The 22,164-nt window shown below is 40.3% G+C and overlaps 1 protein-coding gene across 1 annotated transcript in view; it reads right to left on the bottom strand.

The window, feature by feature from the left end:
* The window catches only part of LOC117253454 (uncharacterized), a 154,021-nt gene that overhangs the window by 63,054 nt on the left and 68,803 nt on the right, over positions 1-22,164 (bottom strand). Inside the window, exons 9-10 of the mRNA XM_033620922.2 lie at positions 4,458-4,557; positions 2,083-2,141 (exon numbers count right to left, since the gene is read on the bottom strand). Of these exons, the coding sequence (XP_033476813.2) occupies positions 2,083-2,141; positions 4,458-4,557 (159 nt within the window). The remainder of the gene's footprint in view (positions 1-2,082; positions 2,142-4,457; positions 4,558-22,164) is intronic.

The following is a 22,164-nucleotide window of genomic DNA, read 5'->3' as shown; positions in this document are numbered from 1 at the left end:
AAAAAAAACTATTAAAAAAAGTGCAATGGAAACAGACATTGCAAATAAATCAAGACATATGTTGTGTACAAGAAACATCTTTTTCACATGGTTTTCCAGCAATTAGGTCATCTTTTTATAATCTCTTCTTCTGCAACACTTTGCAATGACACCCAATTGAACAATTAGTGCCACCATCTCCCTCCAGTATCTTGATGCACCCGGCTCTTAATATTCACATGACACTAGTAGATGGAAATGCAAAATCATTTGCATTTCCTTAAGCAGATATTCTGGAATTTTGGTTAAAATTTGTACTATATTTGAATGGAAAACTTTGTGTCAGTGTTAAAACTGGAATGTAAATCAGACATGGCCTAGTTGTGTCTACTGTACAAGTTTTTTGTAGCAGCATCTTCGATTATGCTTTTCTTCAGTAACCAGATGTTGTGTTGTTTTGTTTATTGTTTCTTGTAGTTAGGACTTAGACTGATCAGCGAAAACATTAAGGACAATACACCATGCCACACCACAAAAACTGCTCAGGGACGGAAAAAAGGTGTTGACCTGGCCTTCAAATACCCCAGATCCCAATCTGATTGAACATTTGAGTGACGTGCTGGTACCCAGGAGGTACCATCGATCCACGGTGGGTCCTCCTTGTCCTGTAGTGTCTGGCACCAACGCGTTGGCTTCAGATCTTTTGGGTCTTGTGGGTTGTGAGGTGGGGTAACAATAGATGTTTGATCAGACTGGGATTTGGGAAATTTGGAGCCCAGGTCAATGCATTGAGTTTCCTCAGGCCACTCCTGAGCAGTTTTTGTGGTGTGGCATGGTGCATTGTCCTGCTGGGGGGCCAATGCTACTGTGGAGTGCCGCCGCCAAAAGTGGGGTTGCCTGGTCTGCACTGGTGTTTAGGTGGGTGGAGCTTGTCTGGTGGCAACCACATGAATGTCAGGACCCAAGGTTTCTCAACAGAACATTGCATTGTAACAAAATGATCAATGTTGTTCACATCACCGGTCAGTGGTTTTAATGTTTTGGCTGATCGGTGTAATTCATAAGTGTGACTGTAATGTGTAACTGAATGCCCCTTTAAAATGCTTTCAATCCTGTTTAGTTATTTTTTTTAGTTCACGCCTCCATTTTTGTCTTTTACATGCATATTGATACTTTGTTCCTGTAATATGCTTTATTTGGATAAATAAATATATGTATAAATATATAATTTTACGTGTATTATTCAAAGACGTGAGCCTGTCCAACAAAAAACTAGACCACATGCTTAAGGAAACAGCTGTGCCCTAACCAGCAACACCTCTCACCTGACCAATAAAGACTAACCGAGAATGATGCCATTGAGGTTTACATCTCGTTCTGTCACAGGTATGAGCCCCTGTCCATGAGCAGATGCGCGCTTCTTTCTGCGCTGTGATATGGTTGACAGGTGTAGTTGGTAGAAAGAAAATAGTTCCTATATGAAACTGCACAACAAACTCTGTGGATTATCCTAAGTAACCAGGTCATGATTTCTGGAAACAGATAATGCTGTTAAGTTTTTCAAATGTACTTTTTCTTAGGTGCTTTGAGCATCATAAGCCGAGTGCCATCTAGTTTCATTATACTGGAGAGAAGGCAGACATCTCTATAGCCGATATCTCAACACTCTGCAACTCACACCAAAACAATCTAGACTGATAAACAGCACTACAGGTATTAAGAAACTGTATATTTTTGATCTGGGGGAGTCCCTTTAAAAGTGTGTGGTGCCAAGCACTGAAATCAAGGTACAATTTCAGACCTATACTTAATATTTTCAAATAATAGCTGTTGAGGGAATGTACCCACAAAATGTACAAATGAACACCAGGAGCTGTCCACTGAGCTGATTTACTGGACCTGCTCAACCTATGTCCACACTGGCCAGCCTGTTACAGGGTCACCACAGCCTTTCACTGCTTCCCACGTTACAGTCTACTCTCTCAGTGTACCATTACAAAAGATGAACAATACAGTGCCTCATAAGCCATTTTTGAATTCAGTACATCAAGTGTACAAATGAGGAGTCAGTTGAGGACATAGGAGAGGACTAGATATACCTACCTGTGTTCTGTTGTGTGAGATCTGTGAGAAGAGCAGAGGCATCACGTTTACAATCCCTCCTGTTGGGACGAAAACAAAACAGCGGGTTAATCCCACAGATTTCTTGACTATTTCTTTACTTTAGGGAGCAGCAAACCAACCTGTGGGCATTGTATTAGTCTGAGTTTCACTGAATCCCATCATAGCTTGAATGTTGTTTCAGAGGTCTTTAAACCCTAAAGAGAATACAGTTCTCAAGTAAACCTGATCCTCTTTTTTATCTTAATTTTTTAAAAACTTGTTCTATAAACTGTTCCCACAACTGGCAATGACAAACTGTAAAGCAGCCATTATGGTTGGCAGTTTGCATGTTCAAATGGCTCTAAGTAATGAAAGCTAGTGGGGAGTAGAGTCAGAGCTGTCACAGAAACACAAACCCTAATGAAACACAGTGAGAACCTGCCACAACTGATGTGTTGCAGAGACTTTAGGAAGTCAAAGTACATGCTGGTGGTGTGGACGGCAAACACACACACACACACAGACCAGAAGTACAGGGACCTGCACACAGAACAGCTCCATAGTGCTAATAGAGGTCAAAAACTCCACAAGGCACTTTTAATCTCTGTTAAAGGCCGACTCCATCTGCATTCTTTTTGCAGAATTTTCAAATGGAAACTCCCACACAGCTGTTTGCAAAAAGCACTAACATAGGTTACAGTGGCAATGCCCTCCTCTCCCTTGTCTCGAGCGCAGAAGCTTGGCAATGTACTGTGGATGCCAAGTTAGGTCAATTCCAAAAGTCACTTAATAGCACAAACTAACTAACCAGTGGTAGAACAGCAACTCTCCTTGCTCTGCAAAGTGAAATTACGGTTTCTATCAATGGAGTCTGGCAGCTGAGGATGGGGGCAGCAGTCTAACATATTTTAGCCATACTTTCCAAATGAATTTCAACTCTACTGGAAGAATTGTTTGATATATCACTAAAATGGTGGCAGGTATAAAGCTTGCTATTTCATATCAGATACTTCCAACAACATTTAAGATCTTCAGATGGGGTTTTAAAATTATTGTTATGCACCAGCCCGTTACAGGGAAAGGGAATCAACATAAAACCAGGTGTGTTGGGTAAAAAAAAAGTCAATCATTTACAATAAACTAAGATAATTGATATAAACCAAAATATGTGAGGCAGATTTCAGGGGAAAGGGCTTTTGGGTGCTGTTAAAATCAGATTAATAAATATAACCAAAAGAGGGCGAAGAAAAAATGGAAATCAAATGGCACTTTCTGAAAATATTTGATGGAAACTGGCCAAAAAATTAGCGTGTAATCAGTTTTTTAAACTATACCTGGCCCATTCAAGTATAGTTGTACCTCAATAGTACTTCAAAACTAGTTCCATGGAGTGAACACAACAACACATGAAGAGCACGCTGGAGACATTGTGGTGGCTGCAACACACTTTTACTTCTCCAGTCAAATTATGTATATCTTCACCACCTGCATATATGGACTGTGTAAATCCGTTAAGTCTGAAAATAAAGCCAGCAGCACCTACTGCACAATTATCAAACTCCATATCTTCATTATAAGTCTTAATTATAATCCAGGCCAAGGCCGCCGTAACAAACTTAAATAAATAAATTGTGTTCAGCTATCAAACTTTCATCTTTAAGCAATATCACAAGGTTGGGAATACACTGATTATTATGATCATGTTAGTGAGGTGTGAAGCGAGCAGTTTAAATGCTGTAAATATATAAACACTGTGGTGAAACTCGGTTGTTGCCGTGAATCACCTGTAAAGACCCATTAATCAGCAAGCTCATTTCTATACATTACCCTTCATGAGGTGCTTTGCATTGACCATTTATGGTTGAATGTGGGCATCTACAGGGCCGATCCATGTGTGGCAAATTCCAAGTTGATTTCAGATTCATAAAAGAAAATTGCAAACTGTCAGGTGTATGGACAGGTTTATCAATCAGAATATTTTTTGGTGCGCTCCATTTTCTGCTTCTGTCCACACATACACTTTTAGTACAGATCCTTCGCACTGCTTTATATATGAGACTTCTGATTTTTTTCAATTTCTTGTGGCTTCATTTTTTTTTTTTTTAACATTGAATAAATGTGCTACTCTTTATCTTTTCTTTTCTAAGCACTACATTTTGGCCACTTTGTTGTAAACATGGTACAAGAAGTTAGTTTTCCAAATCTGAAAACTCTATTTGTGGCTGGTGCACTGGGAGTAGGTCCATCATGGGCCTTCAGTATTCTTAGACGGAAAGAAAAAAAAGATGGTAAAAGAAGGAGCATGAACTAGAAAAAAAGTAAAAAGATGAAGACAGACAGAAAAAAAGAAAGTGAGACATTTTGTTGATTCTCACCCAGAGCCACTGTGCCCATTAGGAAAGGTTTCCCCATCTGACTGAAGTCACTGCTGCTCTGAAGGCCGACCTCTGAACCTACGGCAAATGTCACAGCCACCTGAGACACACACACACACACACACACACACACACAGACACACACACACACACACAGGTCTGTTGTATCAATGCAAACACAAAGCATTCTGTCAAGGTGATGAGGGTATTTGTCATGTACACAGATAATTAAACCCTCAACAGCAGCACAAACAGCAATATCAAAGAGACATTTAGCTTTTTCTTCTAAAGCAAACAGTGAATGAGGATGTTAGATGATTAATTGTTGAGCATTAATTGCTGTAAGTGCAAAAAGCACTTTTGAATTGAAAATATATCCATACGAGCTTAGCTGAACAATTCATGATAAACATAAAAGAAAAAGTTGGGTATATTAGAGTAACTGTCTCCCATATTCCCCACGATGTTGTCCCTTGTGACATACATAGTGTTTTTGAATAGAGAAGCTCTGAAAAGTACATTTAAAATCAATAGCTGTATTCATGTATTTGCAGTTATCCATACACAGAGTGCATGAGTCGTAATAGCTACGACTTAATGGACCTTGGTCAATATTTTTGTCCTTTTCTTTTAGTTGAAAAGGACTCATTACAGAGTCGTCAGTTACTCTCAGTTGTTTTCTCGTTTTCTCTAGCACATATCAGGAAAGACAGTATATCTGAAAAAGTTGTTTTACTTTACTAATAAAGATCTGCATTGCAAAGGACAATTTTCACACTGTAAGATATGGTAAAACCACATAACCACCACAGTGAAGTCAGGGACCTCTGCAACATTCAGAAAGATAAATGGTCAAAAAGAGAGGGCCCAGAAAACAGACCAAAATAAGAGCAACCTTTGTGTTTTAGAGCAACAACTAGACCTAGAAATAAATTTGCAGTTGTATACCTCCGCGGACCACTCATGTTGCACTCCAAATTGTCTTTTATTTTATACATCAAGTGCACCCCTTCCCAGCAGATGTGCTTGGCCCCTCCCCCAAAAGTCCAAACAGAAGTTTCGGTGTGAGTTGAAAACAGCCAGTCATGATGCTTGCCTCTCCAGTTGTTTTGAAACTTTGTTGGTAGAATTTCTAAGAAGATTTTTAAAAATTTCTAAGAAGGCAAAACAACCGATTTGTTTCAGCACTGTAAGTCCACTCAAAAAGTGATGTATGACCAAGTTATAAAAGGACAAATAGCATAAAAAGACCCCTCTACTGCTGCCACTGGATCACAGTCTGTTGCTTTTATTTATTTATTCTCATTCATTTCATTGTTTTTCAGTTTGATTGTATTTAAATTTTAACGACATCCAGTGTTAAAAAGAAACATCAGAGTTTATGTTCAATAAATGCATGATGTTCTCGAAGCCAATGAGTAATCGTGATTGATGTCAATATCAATCAAAATAATTGTGATTATTTTTTCTGCCATCATCAAGCAGCCCTAGGTCACAGTGACCTTGACCTTTGCACAACAAGTTCTAATCAGTTCAGTGTTAAATCCAAGTGGACATATGTGCCAAATTGAAAGAAATTCCTTTGAAGTGTTCTTGAGATATCACATTCACGAGACTAAGATGTATGTATGTATTGATGTATGGACAGACAGAGGGACAGATGTATGAACAACCCGAAAACATTATACCCCCTTCCACGGCCATCACTAGCGTGGAGGCATAAAAACACACTGTCGCCTGATTTCCTAATGGACAAATAGATATGTGAGAACTCTATAGATGAGGACAACAGCAAACCCCTTCCGAACACGGTAACAAGACACAAAATTGTTCAAAGAGGATAAAGAGGAGAAAAAGGGCAAGGAGGAGGGTTGAGGAAGACAGGATGATTGGTTCTAATGACGTCTAAGTGAAAATCCTGTATGCCAACTAATGCTTTCTAGATGGACTGAAACATCAGCATGGGTTCTTCAAAAATCTTTAAGAAATTGTGTCCTCATCTCACGATGGGCAGGTTTCATTAGGCCTGAGATGAACAATTGACCATATTTTATTTAACTACTCACCACACACACATACACACACTCACACAAGCACCATAAACCTGACTGCATTATCCTCTTTCGAATGATTTGACCACCCTGCACCAGGCTGCAATATACCCCTGCTGTCATGGGAGCCAGCAGCATTAAAGGTTCAATGACAACTTTATTAGAGGTGAGGGTCTGGAGTCTTAACCAATTATAAAGCCTGAATAAATGTCACGCTAATTATTTTCAGAAAACCGTGAAATTGTAGTCGATACTCCGTGAATAATCTACCTCCCAACACAATTCCACAGCTCAGTGCATGAGATTCATTTAAAAAGTGTGTGCATGTGTGTGCTGATCCACATTTCTATGTGTAGTTGATGTAACAGCTAAAGCATCACTCAGGCCTATTTCATAATGACTCAATAGAGCTCTTATCAAGATGTATCAACTTCATTTGGGTGACACTTTTATTCTACTTAGCTGCTGCTTTTGTGTAAAACAATCATTTAGAAGTCAGGCCAAAAGAAGCTGCTGCACAGCACACTGATTTGGATGAGGAGGGAAGAGAAAAGAAGAGGAGAGAAGACGTAGAAGGGAGAGAAGAGGAGAAGAGAATTAATTTTCACGAGAGAGGTCCCACATGGGAGAAGCAGGAGTGACTTTATTCTTTACTGAGTATGTGTGAGATGCCAAAAACTGTGATGTCCATAGTAATGCTAGTATATTATGTAAACCTCTTAACCTCCGGCTAATTAAGCACTTACTCTACTTTAAAACCTTTTACCTTTATAGATAACTGTTACTTTATGATAGATAGTGTGATAATGTTCTATTATATGTAGGGCTTGGCTATATGGCTTTCAAATAATATCACAATAAAGTTAATTAAAGTAGATAATGTAAAGATAAAGTTAAATAAAGCATTGTTATAATTCAATGAATAAAGCTGAACTATTGGTGCTTTTATTTTGAAGAAGTGTTGATGTTTTGCTGTGAACCTGAAGCTTCTGGTAACAGTTAGCAGAATGTTACATTGTTGCCACTGCAACAGTAGGCGCAGTCATCTTGGTTGTTTTTGTAAAAGCTTCAATGATTCTCCTCTTTATAGTCTTTGTTTCAAACACGCCCCATACTAGATGAACCCTTATAATAAGCCCGCTAGTCACAGGCTGCTGGAAATCTGTCCAAAGCAAAGGGGAATCAGATAAATTTGCCAGAGCACATAACAAATGAGGTCATAGATTTGTCTGGTTCTCAAGTGGAAATTACTGCCTTGATCTGATTCATATTTATTCTGTAGTCCACTTTCTTTCCAAGACTTAGGGGAAAAGATTAATACCTTCCTTGTGTCCATTAAGTATGGAGCTAGAGCCAGAAGGCAATCACAGTGGCTTAGCTTAGCATAAAGACTGGAAGTAGGGCAGCAGAGCTAACCTTGCCCTGAATCTGAATCTGCGCTACAATAGCTACAGGGAATCAAGAGAAAATGAAAATCATAAAATATCATGAAAATACTCCATCTTTGTATCTTGTAAATTATTATTTTTAAGCGTTAACGGCTAGTTTAGCCCGATAAAAAAGTAACTGTTGTCAGGGCAGCGTCCCTAGCAACGCTGGACTACATAGCAACGGTCATTACACAATAATATCAGACCTCTGAATGCCGCGACTGACCAATCAGAATACAGCATTTAATAGAGCCGTGTAATAAAAAGATATATTCCAGAGTGTTCACTGGTGAGTTTTAGAAGGGTTGGAATACCTTTTAAACTTTGGACAGAGCATGGCAGCTGTTTCCCCCTGCTTCAAGGCTTTGCGCAAAGCTAAGTGAGCTACCTCCTGGCTCCAGCTCCATACTAAATGGACAGACATGAGATTGCTATCAATCATCTTCAACTGTAATGCAACTCAAGAGAGGCAATAAAATTCCCAAGACTGGGGCATCGGTGGCTTAGTGGATAGAGCAGGCACCCCATGTACAAGGCTGTTGTCGCAGCGGCCCAGGTTCGATTCCAACCTCTGGCCCCTTGCTGCATGTCATCCCCTCTCCCCCCTCAACCTGAGCCTTCCTATCAATTAAAGGCAAAAATCCCCTAAAAATATCTTAAAAAAAAAAAAAAAAAAAAAAAATTCCCAAGACTGACAACTATTCTTTTAATTCTAATCAACACTGTGTAGTGAATCAAAATATATACAAACTACTGACAAGTTGGACAATGCAGTATCTCATTATTAGGGCTGGGTATTGTTTAAAAATGTAATTAGTAGTACCAATAAAGTTCTCCAGAGACAACGTTTTTCTGTAGGCTGATGGAAAAGTTAGTATTGGTTAGTACTGGCAAATAGCCAACAGGATTTTTCCATTGAATTTTGGATTATTGCAGGAAATAAGCTCTGTGGCAAATAAATGTTTACAATACTTACACATTTTGTTCAGCAAGATAATCACAAATGAACCCTATTTTCACTATTATTTAAGCCTAAAAGCAATTGCCAGAAGTAAAACGCTAATGTGAGGCTATAAACGAACTACACTATGGTCGCAAGACCTTATGTTACCACCATAACAACACTGTAAAGCCAGGTCACACCTCACATTAATTTAAAGAACACTTGCGATGATGTGCTGTAATCAAAACCATACAAACATTAATTCCTCTCTTGATCAGGGTTTGGCCATAAATGTCCGCAAATTGGTAAAGCAACAGGGTTCAGGAGCTACATACCCTCCAAGCAGAGGATGAGACCAGCTGCCATATAGCAGAGATGGTAAATGATTGTTATTGCCATGTTATGCCATTGTTATTGTTTCAAAAGTGCTGCTGACGCTTATGATATATGTCACACTAGAGGCCAGCAATGTTATGTTGAACATCATATCCATTACACCTTTATGCTTCTGGGATGTGAGCATGCTATCTTTAATCACATACTGGAACGGTATGATGCCACCATTGTTTGTACCCATGTAAAAGTGAAAAGGATGCACAGAGAAGGGACTTTGTAGTGTCCCTATAGCCCCATCTCGGTGTAAAAGAGACTACAGATGCAAGTTTGAGTATTCTGCACACCCATGGTCCACCCACACAGGAGATTTAATTTTTTGGCTTCTTATACTTTTCCTAGTTCTGTGTACAGACATTTCTGTACAGACTATGGCTGCTCAGTATACCTGTCTGGCATACACAAGAACACCCAAACTGACAGGTAAGGATCCTTAAAACAGATACACACACTCTACAAATCACACACCACACTCAGACATGGAGGATTTGCTGATGAACTCACTCAAAATTAAATTTCCACTCTCAACATCACTGCGACAGAAGTAAAGGGTGCAAGACGTAAGAGGGTTCCATTATTAATGTCCTAAAAGAAAACAAACTGCTGATATATCTGTGTGTCTGAAGCCATCAGGTTGCTTACACTGGCCTTTGTTTCACCAGAATCAATCCCAATCAACAAAGCTGCCCTGAGGGATGCTTACATGTGTCCCACTCTGCCTCTCTATAGACCTTCAACAACATCTTATTTATCCCCCTCAAAACACCAGTCAGCTTCAGAAGTTGTTTACTGTCAAGGTTTCACATTCACTTTTCATAAAGTTGACTTAAAAGGGGCTGGATGCACCAATCTAACTTTGGCTCTTATAAAGTGTTTTTTGCAGCGGAGAAACATCTCCCTGAGGCCAGTGCTTGGAGATTGGAATAAATTATGGACTGCTTTATTTAGGATTATATTTCTGTGAAGGGAGGCAATCAAAGAGATGCCAGCATTGATTTTGTTTTGAGAACATTCGGAAATCCTGGTAAATGCTGTAAAGGCCATTTCCAAACATATTCTGACTTTTAATGTGGAAAAAATACGTTTTATTAAATACAGGCCTCTATCAAACAGTTAAGATGTCACCTCATGGTATTTGAAAGGCAGAAAGAAAAAAATAAAAACTACAAACCATGTACTGTTATAATGCTTGTGTTAGTATGTCAACATATATCAATTTGTCACCATGTAATCACAAGTTTTTCAGTACTTGTATTATTGACATGTATATATTTATCACTACAATCCCTTTAAAACATCTCATAATTGATGAAAAAAATCACACTGATATAAAGGACAGAGGGATGTCGTTTTGTGGTATTGGGCTTTATAAATAAAACTTAATTGAATTAACAAATAGATACTGGAATTACATCAAATATGTGGAATTAAAAACAGTGATTTTTCATCTTTTTTATTTTTTAGAAAATCGTAAATTTTTTATCTTAGCATGTCTACTTTCACCATAATGACAATTCAAAAGTCATACTTTGGGGTTCAGGATCTTGCTCAAGGATACTTTGACATGCAGACAGGAGGAGCTGGGGATCAAACCGCTGATCTTCCAATGGGTGGACGACCTGCTCTACCTCAAGCCACAGCCGTCCCAATATATAGTGACTCTATATGCTACCAAATGGTTGAGCAGGATGATTAAGGGTTAAGATGTGGAAAAGAAAATGAGATGAGGTTTCATAAGCAGCCAGCCTACCTATTTTTTAAGCTACTCACCCACCATAAACACCCAGCCCAAGTGTATGCAGGAGTAATTCAGAATTCCCATCCTCATGCCACAGGGTTCACACAACCTCCAACTCTGAGAAAAACCCACTTTATTTCTAGCTACCAACACAACATGTGAGTAACACAATTTCAGAGTTGCTAAAGGTGTTTCACTCTTCTTTAGTCAAAAGCTTGTCTTCTATCCCCACCTGGGGCATGCAGACTCTTGAGGGACGCTACAGCCTGTCACATGACAGACAGAGACAGCCAAAGGCGTCACTGGGCTACTTTTCAAAAGCTTTGCTAGCTCATCCACTTGTCAGTGAATCACTGAAGAAGCACAGAACACAACTGTCCTTGAAAGTTAGTAAAACTCTCTACAGGAAAAATGTAAAAATACAGGAAAGCAGCCTGACACATTCCTATGTACTAAAGATCACAGTCATTTTCTTTTGTACAACGTTGATTATGAGACAGACAAACTAGACATGTAGCAGCCAACTTCCCTCCAAAATATGATATTACACCCTGCAGGGATATTAATTCAAACTTCTGGTCAATCAGATTCTGGAAACTAATGTAGGTTTCTTTTATTTCCCATTTCTGTGTTACAGTTTTATTATCGCATAATGTTGCACCTGATTCCTTAATGTGCAGGTCTGTCCTCTCTTCTGCAAGAGAACATTTCTGTTTTCAAGAGAATAACAGATGAGGAAGAAGGCATGATGACAGACAAATTATTTCAATCATTAATCCCTACTGAAATGCATCTATTGTAACATTTTTGTAAAAACTCATAAAACACTGTCAAACCCACAACGTGTGGTCTATGAGGTAACAATGTATGACATAGCTCACACCCCCAGTTGTGGTCAGCAGGCAGCAAACATGCTATCGTCAGTCAGTCAGTCAGTCAATGCCCACAATAGTCATGTGACCATTGCCTTGGCAGTCATAGCATTCCCTCAGGGGTCTCTAGCCTGGAGCCTCAACACAGAATACATCTAGACTAGACTCTACTGCATGCACAGACACAACTAGTGACTGTAACATATTTAGTAACTGGAATATGTTACTGAGTAATGTGTAACTGCCCAATGCTGTTCTTGTAGCTCTATAAGATGACAGTATAATCCAACTCTTTCTCATTCCCAGGTCGTCAAATACTAACGCTTTGTCATGCCCCTCATTGTCTAATAGCGACACACAGGGCACACTTTATTGTCTCCAAGTGAACTGAAACACAAAGGGTGCTTTTGGGAGTACTCACTCCCAGTGCCAGAACGCACTCTAGCACAAACTGAACCTTTAGTAAATGCAGAGAACTGTTGGCGTGTACTGTTCACTTATTCAAAACACCACAGTCTCTGAGCAGTAGAATGTATTCTGGAAATTCAGTCTGGCGGGACGATGCAGCAGAGCACCAAGCAAAATAAAGGCATGATTGACTTAAGTGTTCATTGATTGATACAGAAAAAGAACATTCTGTTTCTCAGAGCTCTCATTTTAGTGTTGACTATCAGATTGGATTTACGAATGCGCACACTGTAACAATGTTGTGAAACAGTCACGGTTAGGTGTAGGCAACAAAACCACTTGGTTAGTTTAAAAAAAGAATAACATAGCGTGATGCATGTACATCACATGACCAATGTCAGTGCGCAATGACTTTACTTAAAATTACAAAATAGTAAGCTAAAACTCACATGGAACGTAGGTTTGTAAGTCACGTAATGTTAAAACAATGTCATTTTGATTTCACACAAGATATGAACTGTGGTCTCTTGGATGAAAGTCCAGTTTTGTTTGACTCATCCACCTCTCTGGGTTACACTGGAGTAAAGCCCTGTGTGTCTCTAGAGGGTGCTAGAGGGTGCCTCTGGCGTCAGTGCCACATACTAGAGGTGTGACAAAGTGTCGGTACAACCTGGGAATGAAAATGGACTGTGTTATCACACTTAGTTCCTGCAAGAAAGAGAAATGGAAGAAAGATATTAAAGTCAACCCTAATCCTTTACTAGGTCCTGTCAATTTTGCCTCTTTTCCAAGGTCCGCTGCTCCCTTTCCATTATCATATTTCAGTTCATAAAAATGTATTGTACAACTAAATTATACAGAATGTGTTACTAATCAGTTCTGCTGGGAATAACAGGTACCCTACTTTATTAGTAATATATATCTATATATTATATCTATCTATGTATCCATATATATCTATCTATATCTACACACACACACACACACACACACACATACACATATATATATATATACAGTACAGGCCAAAAGTTTGGACACACCTTCTCATTCAATGCGTTTTCTTTATTTTCATGACTATTTACATTGTAGATTCTCACTGAAGGCATCAAAACTATGAATGAACACATGTGGAGTTATGTACTTAACAAAAAAAGGTGAAATAACTGAAAACATGTTTTATATTCTAGTTTCTTCAAAATAGCCACCCTTTGCTCTGATTACTGCTTTGCACACTCTTGGCATTCTCTCCATGAGCTTCAAGAGGTAGTCACCTGAAATGGTTTTCCAACAGTCTTGAAGGAGTTCCCAGAGGTGTTTAGCACTTGTTGGCCCCTTTGCCTTCACTCTGCGGTCCAGCTCACCCCAAACCATCTCGATTGGGTTCAGGTCCGGTGACTGTGGAGGCCAGGTCATCTGCCGCAGCACTCCATCACTCTCCTTCTTGGTCAAATAGCCCTTACACAGCCTGGAGGTGTGTTTGGGGTCATTGTCCTGTTGAAAAATAAATGATGGTCCAACTAAACGCAAACCGGATGGGATGGCATGTCGCTGCAGGATGCTGTGGTAGCCATGCTGGTTCAGTGTGCCTTCAATTTTGAATAAATCCCCAACAGTGTCACCAGCAAAACACCCCCACACCATCACACCTCCTCCTCCATGCTTCACAGTGGGAACCAGGCATGTGGAATCCATCCGTTCACCTTTTCTGCGTCTCACAAAGACACGGCGGTTGGAACCAAAGATCTCAAATTTGGACTCATCAGACCAAAGCACAGATTTCCACTGGTCTAATGTCCATTCCTTGTGTTTCTTGGCCCAAACAAATCTCTTCTGCTTGTTGCCTCTCCTTAGCAGTGGTTTCCTAGCAGCTATTTGACCATGAAGGCCTGATTGGCGCAGTCTCCTCTTAACAGTTGTTCTAGAGATGGGTCTGCTGCTAGAACTCTGTGTGGCATTCATCTGGTCTCTGATCTGAGCTGCTGTTAACTTGCCATTTCTGAGGCTGGTGACTCGGATGAACTTATCCTCAGAAGCAGAGGTGACTCTTGGTCTTCCTTTCCTGGGTCGGTCCTCATGTGTGCCAGTTTGGTTGTAGCGCTTGATGGTTTTTGCGACTCCACTTGGGGACACATTTAAAGTTTTTGCAATTTTCTGGACTGACTGACCTTCATTTCTTAAAGTAATGATGGCCACTCGTTTTTCTTTAGTTAGCTGATTGGTTCTTGCCATAATATGAATTTTAACAGTTGTCCAATAGGGCTGTCGGCTGTGTATTAACCTGACTTCTGCACAACACAACTGATGGTCCCAACCCCATTGATAAAGCAAGAAATTCCACTAATTAACCCTGATAAGGCACACCTGTGAAGTGGAAACCATTTCAGGTGACTACCTCTTGAAGCTCATGGAGAGAATGCCAAGAGTGTGCAAAGCAGTAATCAGAGCAAAGGGTGGCTATTTTGAAGAAACTAGAATATAAAACATGTTTTCAGTTATTTCACCTTTTTTTGTTAAGTACATAACTCCACATGTGTTCATTCATAGTTTTGATGCCTTCAGTGAGAATCTACAATGTAAATAGTCATGAAAATAAAGAAAACGCATTGAATGAGAAGGTGTGTCCAAAATTTTGGCCTGTACTGTAGGTCGTTAAGTCATTTAAGTCATGATGTACTACTCATGGTAGTAAAAAAGGAAATCATCTCAATGAGAAAATAGCTGTGTCTCAATTCAGGGGCTTCAGCCTTTGAAGGACGAAGTCTATGTCCGCCACGTCCTTTGAAGACCACATCAGCCAATACAAACGGTCTCTGAAATGGGACGGTAGACACAGCTATAATATTTCATCCCTCAACACAGGTGTTACAGCGGGCTGAATGCTTCATGATTGGCTGTTTTGGGAATTGGAGTCTGTCAGGTGAGGAAACCCAAATTTTTAGTATATAACCAGCAATACATATTTGTGATAACTTTATTTTCTACGAACAAAATGTGACTTCATGGTATTCAGAGTAGTAAGCACTTCTGCATTACATTTTTACATTTTTCAATGGGAAATGTGGGCAGAAGTTTAGAGGCAGAGTTGCTGTTGTTTTTTAAGATTAGGCTGAAGTAGTTTCAAAAATTACAAGCACATTGCAGTATTTTCTTTGAAGAATATCAAAAGCCTAAGTCAATCATTGTGCAGCCTCACATCAGTTGGTGAAAAGCAGCTTACTAAAGTTGCCTACTCTGAACGGCTGGTGTTTGGTGCCAGGTAATGTTAAACAAAGAGCCGAGTGTGACCTTCCGGTTCTGGCAATTTACATGGCCCCAGCTTGTCACTGAAGCAATTACCTCAACGAGCCCACTTAAACTATCAAAGTCCTCTAAACACAAAACTTAAGACATGAAATCAACCTTATTTCAGCTAATGCTAACTCTAGCTCTGAGTCCAGATGCCTGGAAGAGGAGAAGCAGCTACACTATTCAGAACCAAAATGTTCAGAATGGAGAGAAATGAGAAACGGGCGAACTGGAGAAGATCTGACCAATGACTGGCTCGGTGAAGGAGGGATCAGTCTGCTCTGTTCAACTAATGTTACCTCTTGCTGTTATGATATTAATAATTTCATTATGTAATGATGTAAGTCATAATAACTAAGGAACATTCATGGCAACACAATCACCTGAATAAAAGTTGGCGTTGTTTCTGTAAACCATGGATTATCTGTATGTTATTATGTAGCAGAAACATTAAAACTTAATCTCTGCTTAATCTCTCTGTTTCAACAACACTGTGGTTTAGATGTAGACTCACAAGTCAGTCTTTAGACGCTTTGCTTAACTAAAGACTGATGACTTTCTCCCTGATTTTGTGTTTAGATGGGCGGATACAATTTCAGAGTTTAAAAAAACTCCCTACATTGCAGAACCAATAGTAAATCTGCAGGGCGGTCCTTCGGTGGCTTGCTGAACTCTTGTGCTCGTAAACATAGTCCCACTAGAAACACGTGTAGCGGTACAAAATGGCTCAGCCGTGCTCGCAGAAAACGCCGTCAAAGTTAGTGGATGTTTGTCGCGTTTGCGGCGACACATTCTCACCAACTGAAAGAAAGAAACATAATCTTTTACAAGGCCATGACTCATCCGTCCGGCCGGACTATAGAGGGATTCGCCTTGTTGTTTACAAATACTTCCGGGCAGAAAACCAGCAGAGCTTTTAGCTATATATATATATATATATATATACATATATATATATATGTATATATATATATATCACATTTTTCACATCACTGTATCACCGTTTGGACTAATCCGATGTTTGTAAAGTCTATAAACACAATGATTGAACAAACATTGCTATTTCTGTGTGCACGTTTAGCTGGGCTAACCGTTAGCTGTTAGCCCTGTTAGCCGTTAGCGGTGTCTGTAATAGGTAATAACTCATTAAACGGTCTGTGAAAAAAATATCTTTTCCAGCGGATATCTTTGTTACAACATGATTGAGCTAGCAAAGCAGTTTTGTGTTGCTATGTGTGGTATTTATTCAGTTTTGGGAAATCACGATGTCTAGAAAGCATCAGTGGCAAAGCTAACATCAGGACGTCATCTGTTAAAAGCCTTACATTGTCGGATACGACGTGACACTACTCCAGTTAGCTCAATAATGTTGTAACTAAGACATCCGCTGGAAAAAATATTTTCTTCACAGATGAACACACGTTTGATAAAACGGAATTAAATCCCTCGGCATCCATTTTCAAGCTATCTGTGTGTTTGTTTCCTTGCGGACGAGAAAAGGAGGAGCGCATGTTTCCGAGAAGGCGTGTCCTTTTCAAAAATGCAAGAGGCGTTGCTTTGTTGCCGGCCGTTTTCACCGGTGTGTTAAACACACTTTTGAAAGGAGTGTCTAAAGGAGGACTATCAGAAGGCGGAGATCTCTGATTGTCTGGTGGCGAGACTAGTTAAGATGTGGTTAGGTTTAGGCAAAAAAAATGGTTTGGAAAAGATTGTGTTTTTGCTTAAAGCCCCTACAAGGAACTTTCATGTTGAGTTGATTTTGGCGACCCTGTGGACAAAAGAGGTAGTGTTTTGCCGGAATGAAGCCTATATTTCCCATGAGCTCTAGCGCGTATTGTCGTAAAGACGCTTACCTGGCTCGCGCATGTGTTTGTTTTGGGGATGAATGAAACAACAAGAAGGGAAAACTTTGCCCCCGCTCCTATCGGGGATCCCAGCTCACCTCTGCCGCGCCCCAGCTCCACCTCTCCGGCGTAAGCAACACTTCTGCCGGGGTAAATGCAGCAGTCGGCTGGTAAGGCTGTAGGCCTGTTTGGCGAGCACTTCCACGCTTCTTGGACTGAGTATGGAGCGGTGCCTCGCCTCTTTATTTCTCGGCACTCGCTGGACCCTGTCGTCGGCCCGGATGAGGTGTTCCAGCCCCGCGGCCCCTGCTCTCCTCGTCCCCGCTGGCGCGAGGTGAATCTGCGCAACCTGCGGCCTCTGTGTGTGGCTCCCCGGACAGTTAACACCGTGGACCCGCCGGCTCCTGCCAGGATTGGGCTGGTAAATGCTAGATTGCTAGCGAACAAAACATTTATCCTGAAGGATTTCCTGACTTCCCAAGGTTTGGATTTTCTCTGTGTGACCGAGACGTGGCTGACTGTTGGTGAGTCCAGTGCTTTCACAGAACTTTTAGCCGATGATTGCTGCTATTTTAACTCCCCGCGGACGTCGGGTCGAGGAGGAGGAGGAATAGCGACTATTTATAAGTGTCACTAAATGTAAGCAGCTAGGTAAGATGACGTGTGCCGTCTGAGTGCCATAAATTGTTTCGTCCTGGAAGCGACCTGCGGCAGACCCGGACACAGTTTCCTAAAGGTATGGATATACACTATATAGAAATAGCTTATCTTCACACCGATGGTCTCATTTGCTGTTGTAGGTCACGCACAGACATCAGCAGAAACGCGAGACTTTTGCATATCCAGTTAAAAGTTCCTTGTAGCGGCTTTAAAATACCCAGTATTGGTGGCTCTAATCCAGCTGGAAATGCAGCAATGTCTCGCTAAAACAAACAACCAGTTTTTGTGGCACTACACCAATGGGGAGAGCAACTGGTGGCTAAAAAACACCTACATTTGTTGGCTATAAAGCCGCTGGAAACACAGCAATGATTGGCTTAAAGACAACCAGTTTTGTTGTTTGTTGGTCTTAAACACTGATCTGCAGCTTGGCAGGCGTCTAGCCTAGGTGACACACCATCCACCATCCCCTGCACCTCCCAATGAAAAACTCAGTTCATATACTACATAATTTTATAAATGTTGGTATGTACAAATGTAACTGCCCATGCAGTATCCATGGTTTGTAGAAATGTACAATACCAACATTTCCTTCTGGCGACTGGCGTCAATGGATGCTTTTCCAGTAAAAATGGTTAAAAAATTGGCTTAAAATAAACATAGAAAAACATGCTTTGTCTGTTTCTTTGGCTTTGATGCTTAACCGTAGTCGCTGACTGAAGGTCATACTTCACCCGCCCTTTTATTTGCCATGACATCACTTATTAAATTCCCCTGTCTCTCTCCCTCTCTCTCTACCCCCTCTATCTTGGCATCTCAGGGCCTGGAAACTGCTGTTTTCTTTCTAAGTATACCAAGATAGAAACATTAATATTTCAGCCATAAAGAGAAAAATCACATTTGCTGGGCCATAAATGGCTGGTGCTTGACGATAGTGTGTTTTATTCTGGTGCAGTCGGCCTTGCCTGCCCAGCTCTCTTTCATATTGATGCAGAGTACAGGGAATGGCTCTCAGTGCCCTGCTCCACAACTGAACCTCTAAATCTTAACACCTCCCCCTGTTTGGGACTTAGCTCTAGGACACATTTCTCTCCTATTGTGTGTGTATGTGTGAGTGCACATGGATACAAATGAGTGTGTTTCTCTGTAAATGTCTCCATCTACAGGACATATATGAAACAACAGCAGCAACATATTTTAGAATAACAGACCTAGTGGATGGTTCTCTTTACCATATGCTTCCATATGTTTGAATAGTACATTAAGTATTTTAAAAAATTCAGGCTGAAATAAATATCCCTTACAACTGCAGATGTTAGTGTAATCACTTTTGCTTAAAGTGTGGCCCATGGGCCAATGGTGGCCCTCAGAAACATTTTGTATGGCCCCTGAACATCCCACAAAATACATGGATTATATTTTAATCATCTAGAGTCCTTCTGAATAACTTTTCTTTCTGTAAGCTACATTTAACACCCTAACAAGCATCTGTCAGGTCAGGGATGACACTTTGTGGAAAGCTACTGGTTGCATGGCGACTAGTGGCACCTTGCAAATCTTGCAGGGATGGCCTTCTCCATCAATTAATCAATCAATTTATTTGTCACATGAAATGATAGAATACAGTTGCATTAAAATTTGATCAGGTCAGTTTCTTTAATTTGTGCATAAAAAAACAGAATTACCACCTTGCGCTTATTTGCCTCTGCAAGCCAGTGTAGCTGCACCCACAGTTTACACCCATGTCTGAGAAAACATGGATGCTTCAAACACATTTCTCCCCAGCAGCACAGAAGATCTATACAGTCAGCACAGTTGAATGTGGACACCCAAGATTAGTGTCACCGGTTCAGTATGTCTACTTGTTCATCTCTGAGTGATGACATTGAGTGATGGCCAGAAAAGTGTTTTTGCAGACCATTATGATGTCACAGTGAAGTTGACCTTTGACCTTTTAAATATAAATTGTCATCACTATATGCTTTTAACAAATTGTTAAACATTTTTGTCATAATTAGCATATGAATTCTTGAGTTATATCCAAAATGTGCTTTGTGAGGTCACAGTTGCCTTGACCTTCACCCACCAAATTCTAGTGAGTTCATTTCTGAGTCAAAGTGGACATAAGTGTTTTTAAAATATCATGTACAAGAGAGGTGGATGTAAGGTCACACTGACCTTGACCTTTGACCACCAAAATCTAATCAGTTCATCGTTAAGTCCAAGTGGACGTTTGTGTCAAATTTGAAAAATTACCTTGACACATTCATATCATGCTCACAAGAATGGGATGGATGGACAGACATACGCATGTAAGCACGGATGGACGGATGGATAGACAACCCAAAAACGTGATGTGGTGATGGCCGATGTGGAGACGTGAAAACTGCCATAAATACTAGAGACCATCTTGTGATGGAATCACTCCAGCTGCAATACAGCAATGTGCGACTGGGCCAGGGGAAAATGGTCGAGGGGCTTTTCCTAGTTCCTACTTAAGGGGCACTTGCACAGATTATACTTGTCTTCACACTTGACCTTCATTTTGATCTCAACTCCACACCTGTAAAGTGCACTAACTGCATCTTGCAAGGTTGTGTTGCCATCGCATCACAATATCTGTTGACCGATCAACCGACCGATCGACCAACTGACAAAGAGACGGACAAACACCAGCCAAAGTACTCAAAATCACTTCTGCTCCACCCTGATTCAGTGGGGTCGCCAACCAGCAAGTTAGTCTTTAAATACATTTCCTAGTGTGCTGACGAAACACTTTAAACAGAACTATTGCTGGCAGGCTCTCTCCCTGTCACACATACAGAACCACACACAAAGATAAAGACACTTTTGAGTGCTCTCACTTTTGCTGAAAGGTAGTGCTTCAATGCATACCTCATCAAGCTCCAAATGGCAGACCAGGGTATTATTAAAGGGCAATGACAAATTAGACATTTACTAAGACAATACATAATTCAGTCTTAAATGAAAGAAATCTCCCATAATAAATATTTCTCCAAAAATTAATAAATACAAGACAATGGAATAATTACATAGGCAATGGAAAATATGTCAAAGGAAATAAATAAGTATCAAGGGAAATAAACAAACATCTATTTATTACTGTAAAACTCTATTCCCACTCTATTTTATACCTTTCTAATTAATTCTGAATAGCAATTTGTAGGCAGGCTTTTCAAAACCTCATTTCACTCTTTTTCCTCCGTCTTTTATTTATTTCATGGCATATTTATTTCTGGATGACTCTTGCATGTCAGTCAACCTCAAGGGGTGTCTCCTACGCTCAGCAGAGATTAATTCAGAGAGTAATTAAGGGCTAGAGCAGACTACAAGACTTTTGCCACAATTTGCCTGTCTCAGAAATGTCTTTGATCTGAGACTAAAATACTCGAGTCGGTGCAGAATCCGCACTCATGCCCGTCAGCATGAGTCCTCTCTTTCAACAGTCTGAGACAAGAAAAGAGCAGCGTCCAATGCGAGCTCTCAGGAGACCCGAGGCGGAAGGCAGCAGACACACACACACGCACACACACACACACACACACACACACACAGAATTATGTTATTAATGTAACATGAAACCAACTTCAGGGGAAATGAAAAGAAGACAGAGTGACATAATAAGCATGTCTGACTGCAGCAGGTGGAGGTGAGATGGTGTTCATATATCTGATGTCTCATTACACCACTAAGTAAAAAATGCAGTAAAAAAAACCCACAAGTGGTCAGTTGCAGCCTCTAGTGATATTACTGTATTATTATTTGAATGTCAAATTCAAAGTCAAGTTTTTCATAACCAAAAACCACAACTCTCTGTTACCACTTTAGGCAGAAATAAGTGAATGCACAGTGAAGTTTGAGCCCTGGCCCTTTTTATTGGCCACCAGACACTAAACCACAGAGCCACTATGTAAACTGGAGCAGGTTGCACCAATTGGTCTTTACTAAGCCTGGTCCAAACTGGAAGTTCGGTCTTTGTTAAGACTACTGTGATTACAGTACTGGAATTTATAACTTGGATACAATACCTTGAAGGTATCGATATTTGATACCATTTCT

Source organism: Epinephelus lanceolatus, chromosome 6, assembly GCF_041903045.1.
Source record: "Epinephelus lanceolatus isolate andai-2023 chromosome 6, ASM4190304v1, whole genome shotgun sequence".
NCBI lineage: Eukaryota > Metazoa > Chordata > Actinopteri > Perciformes > Serranidae > Epinephelus > Epinephelus lanceolatus.
The sequence above is the reverse complement of the archived record's forward strand: the minus strand, read 5'-3'. Positions and strand labels throughout refer to the sequence as shown.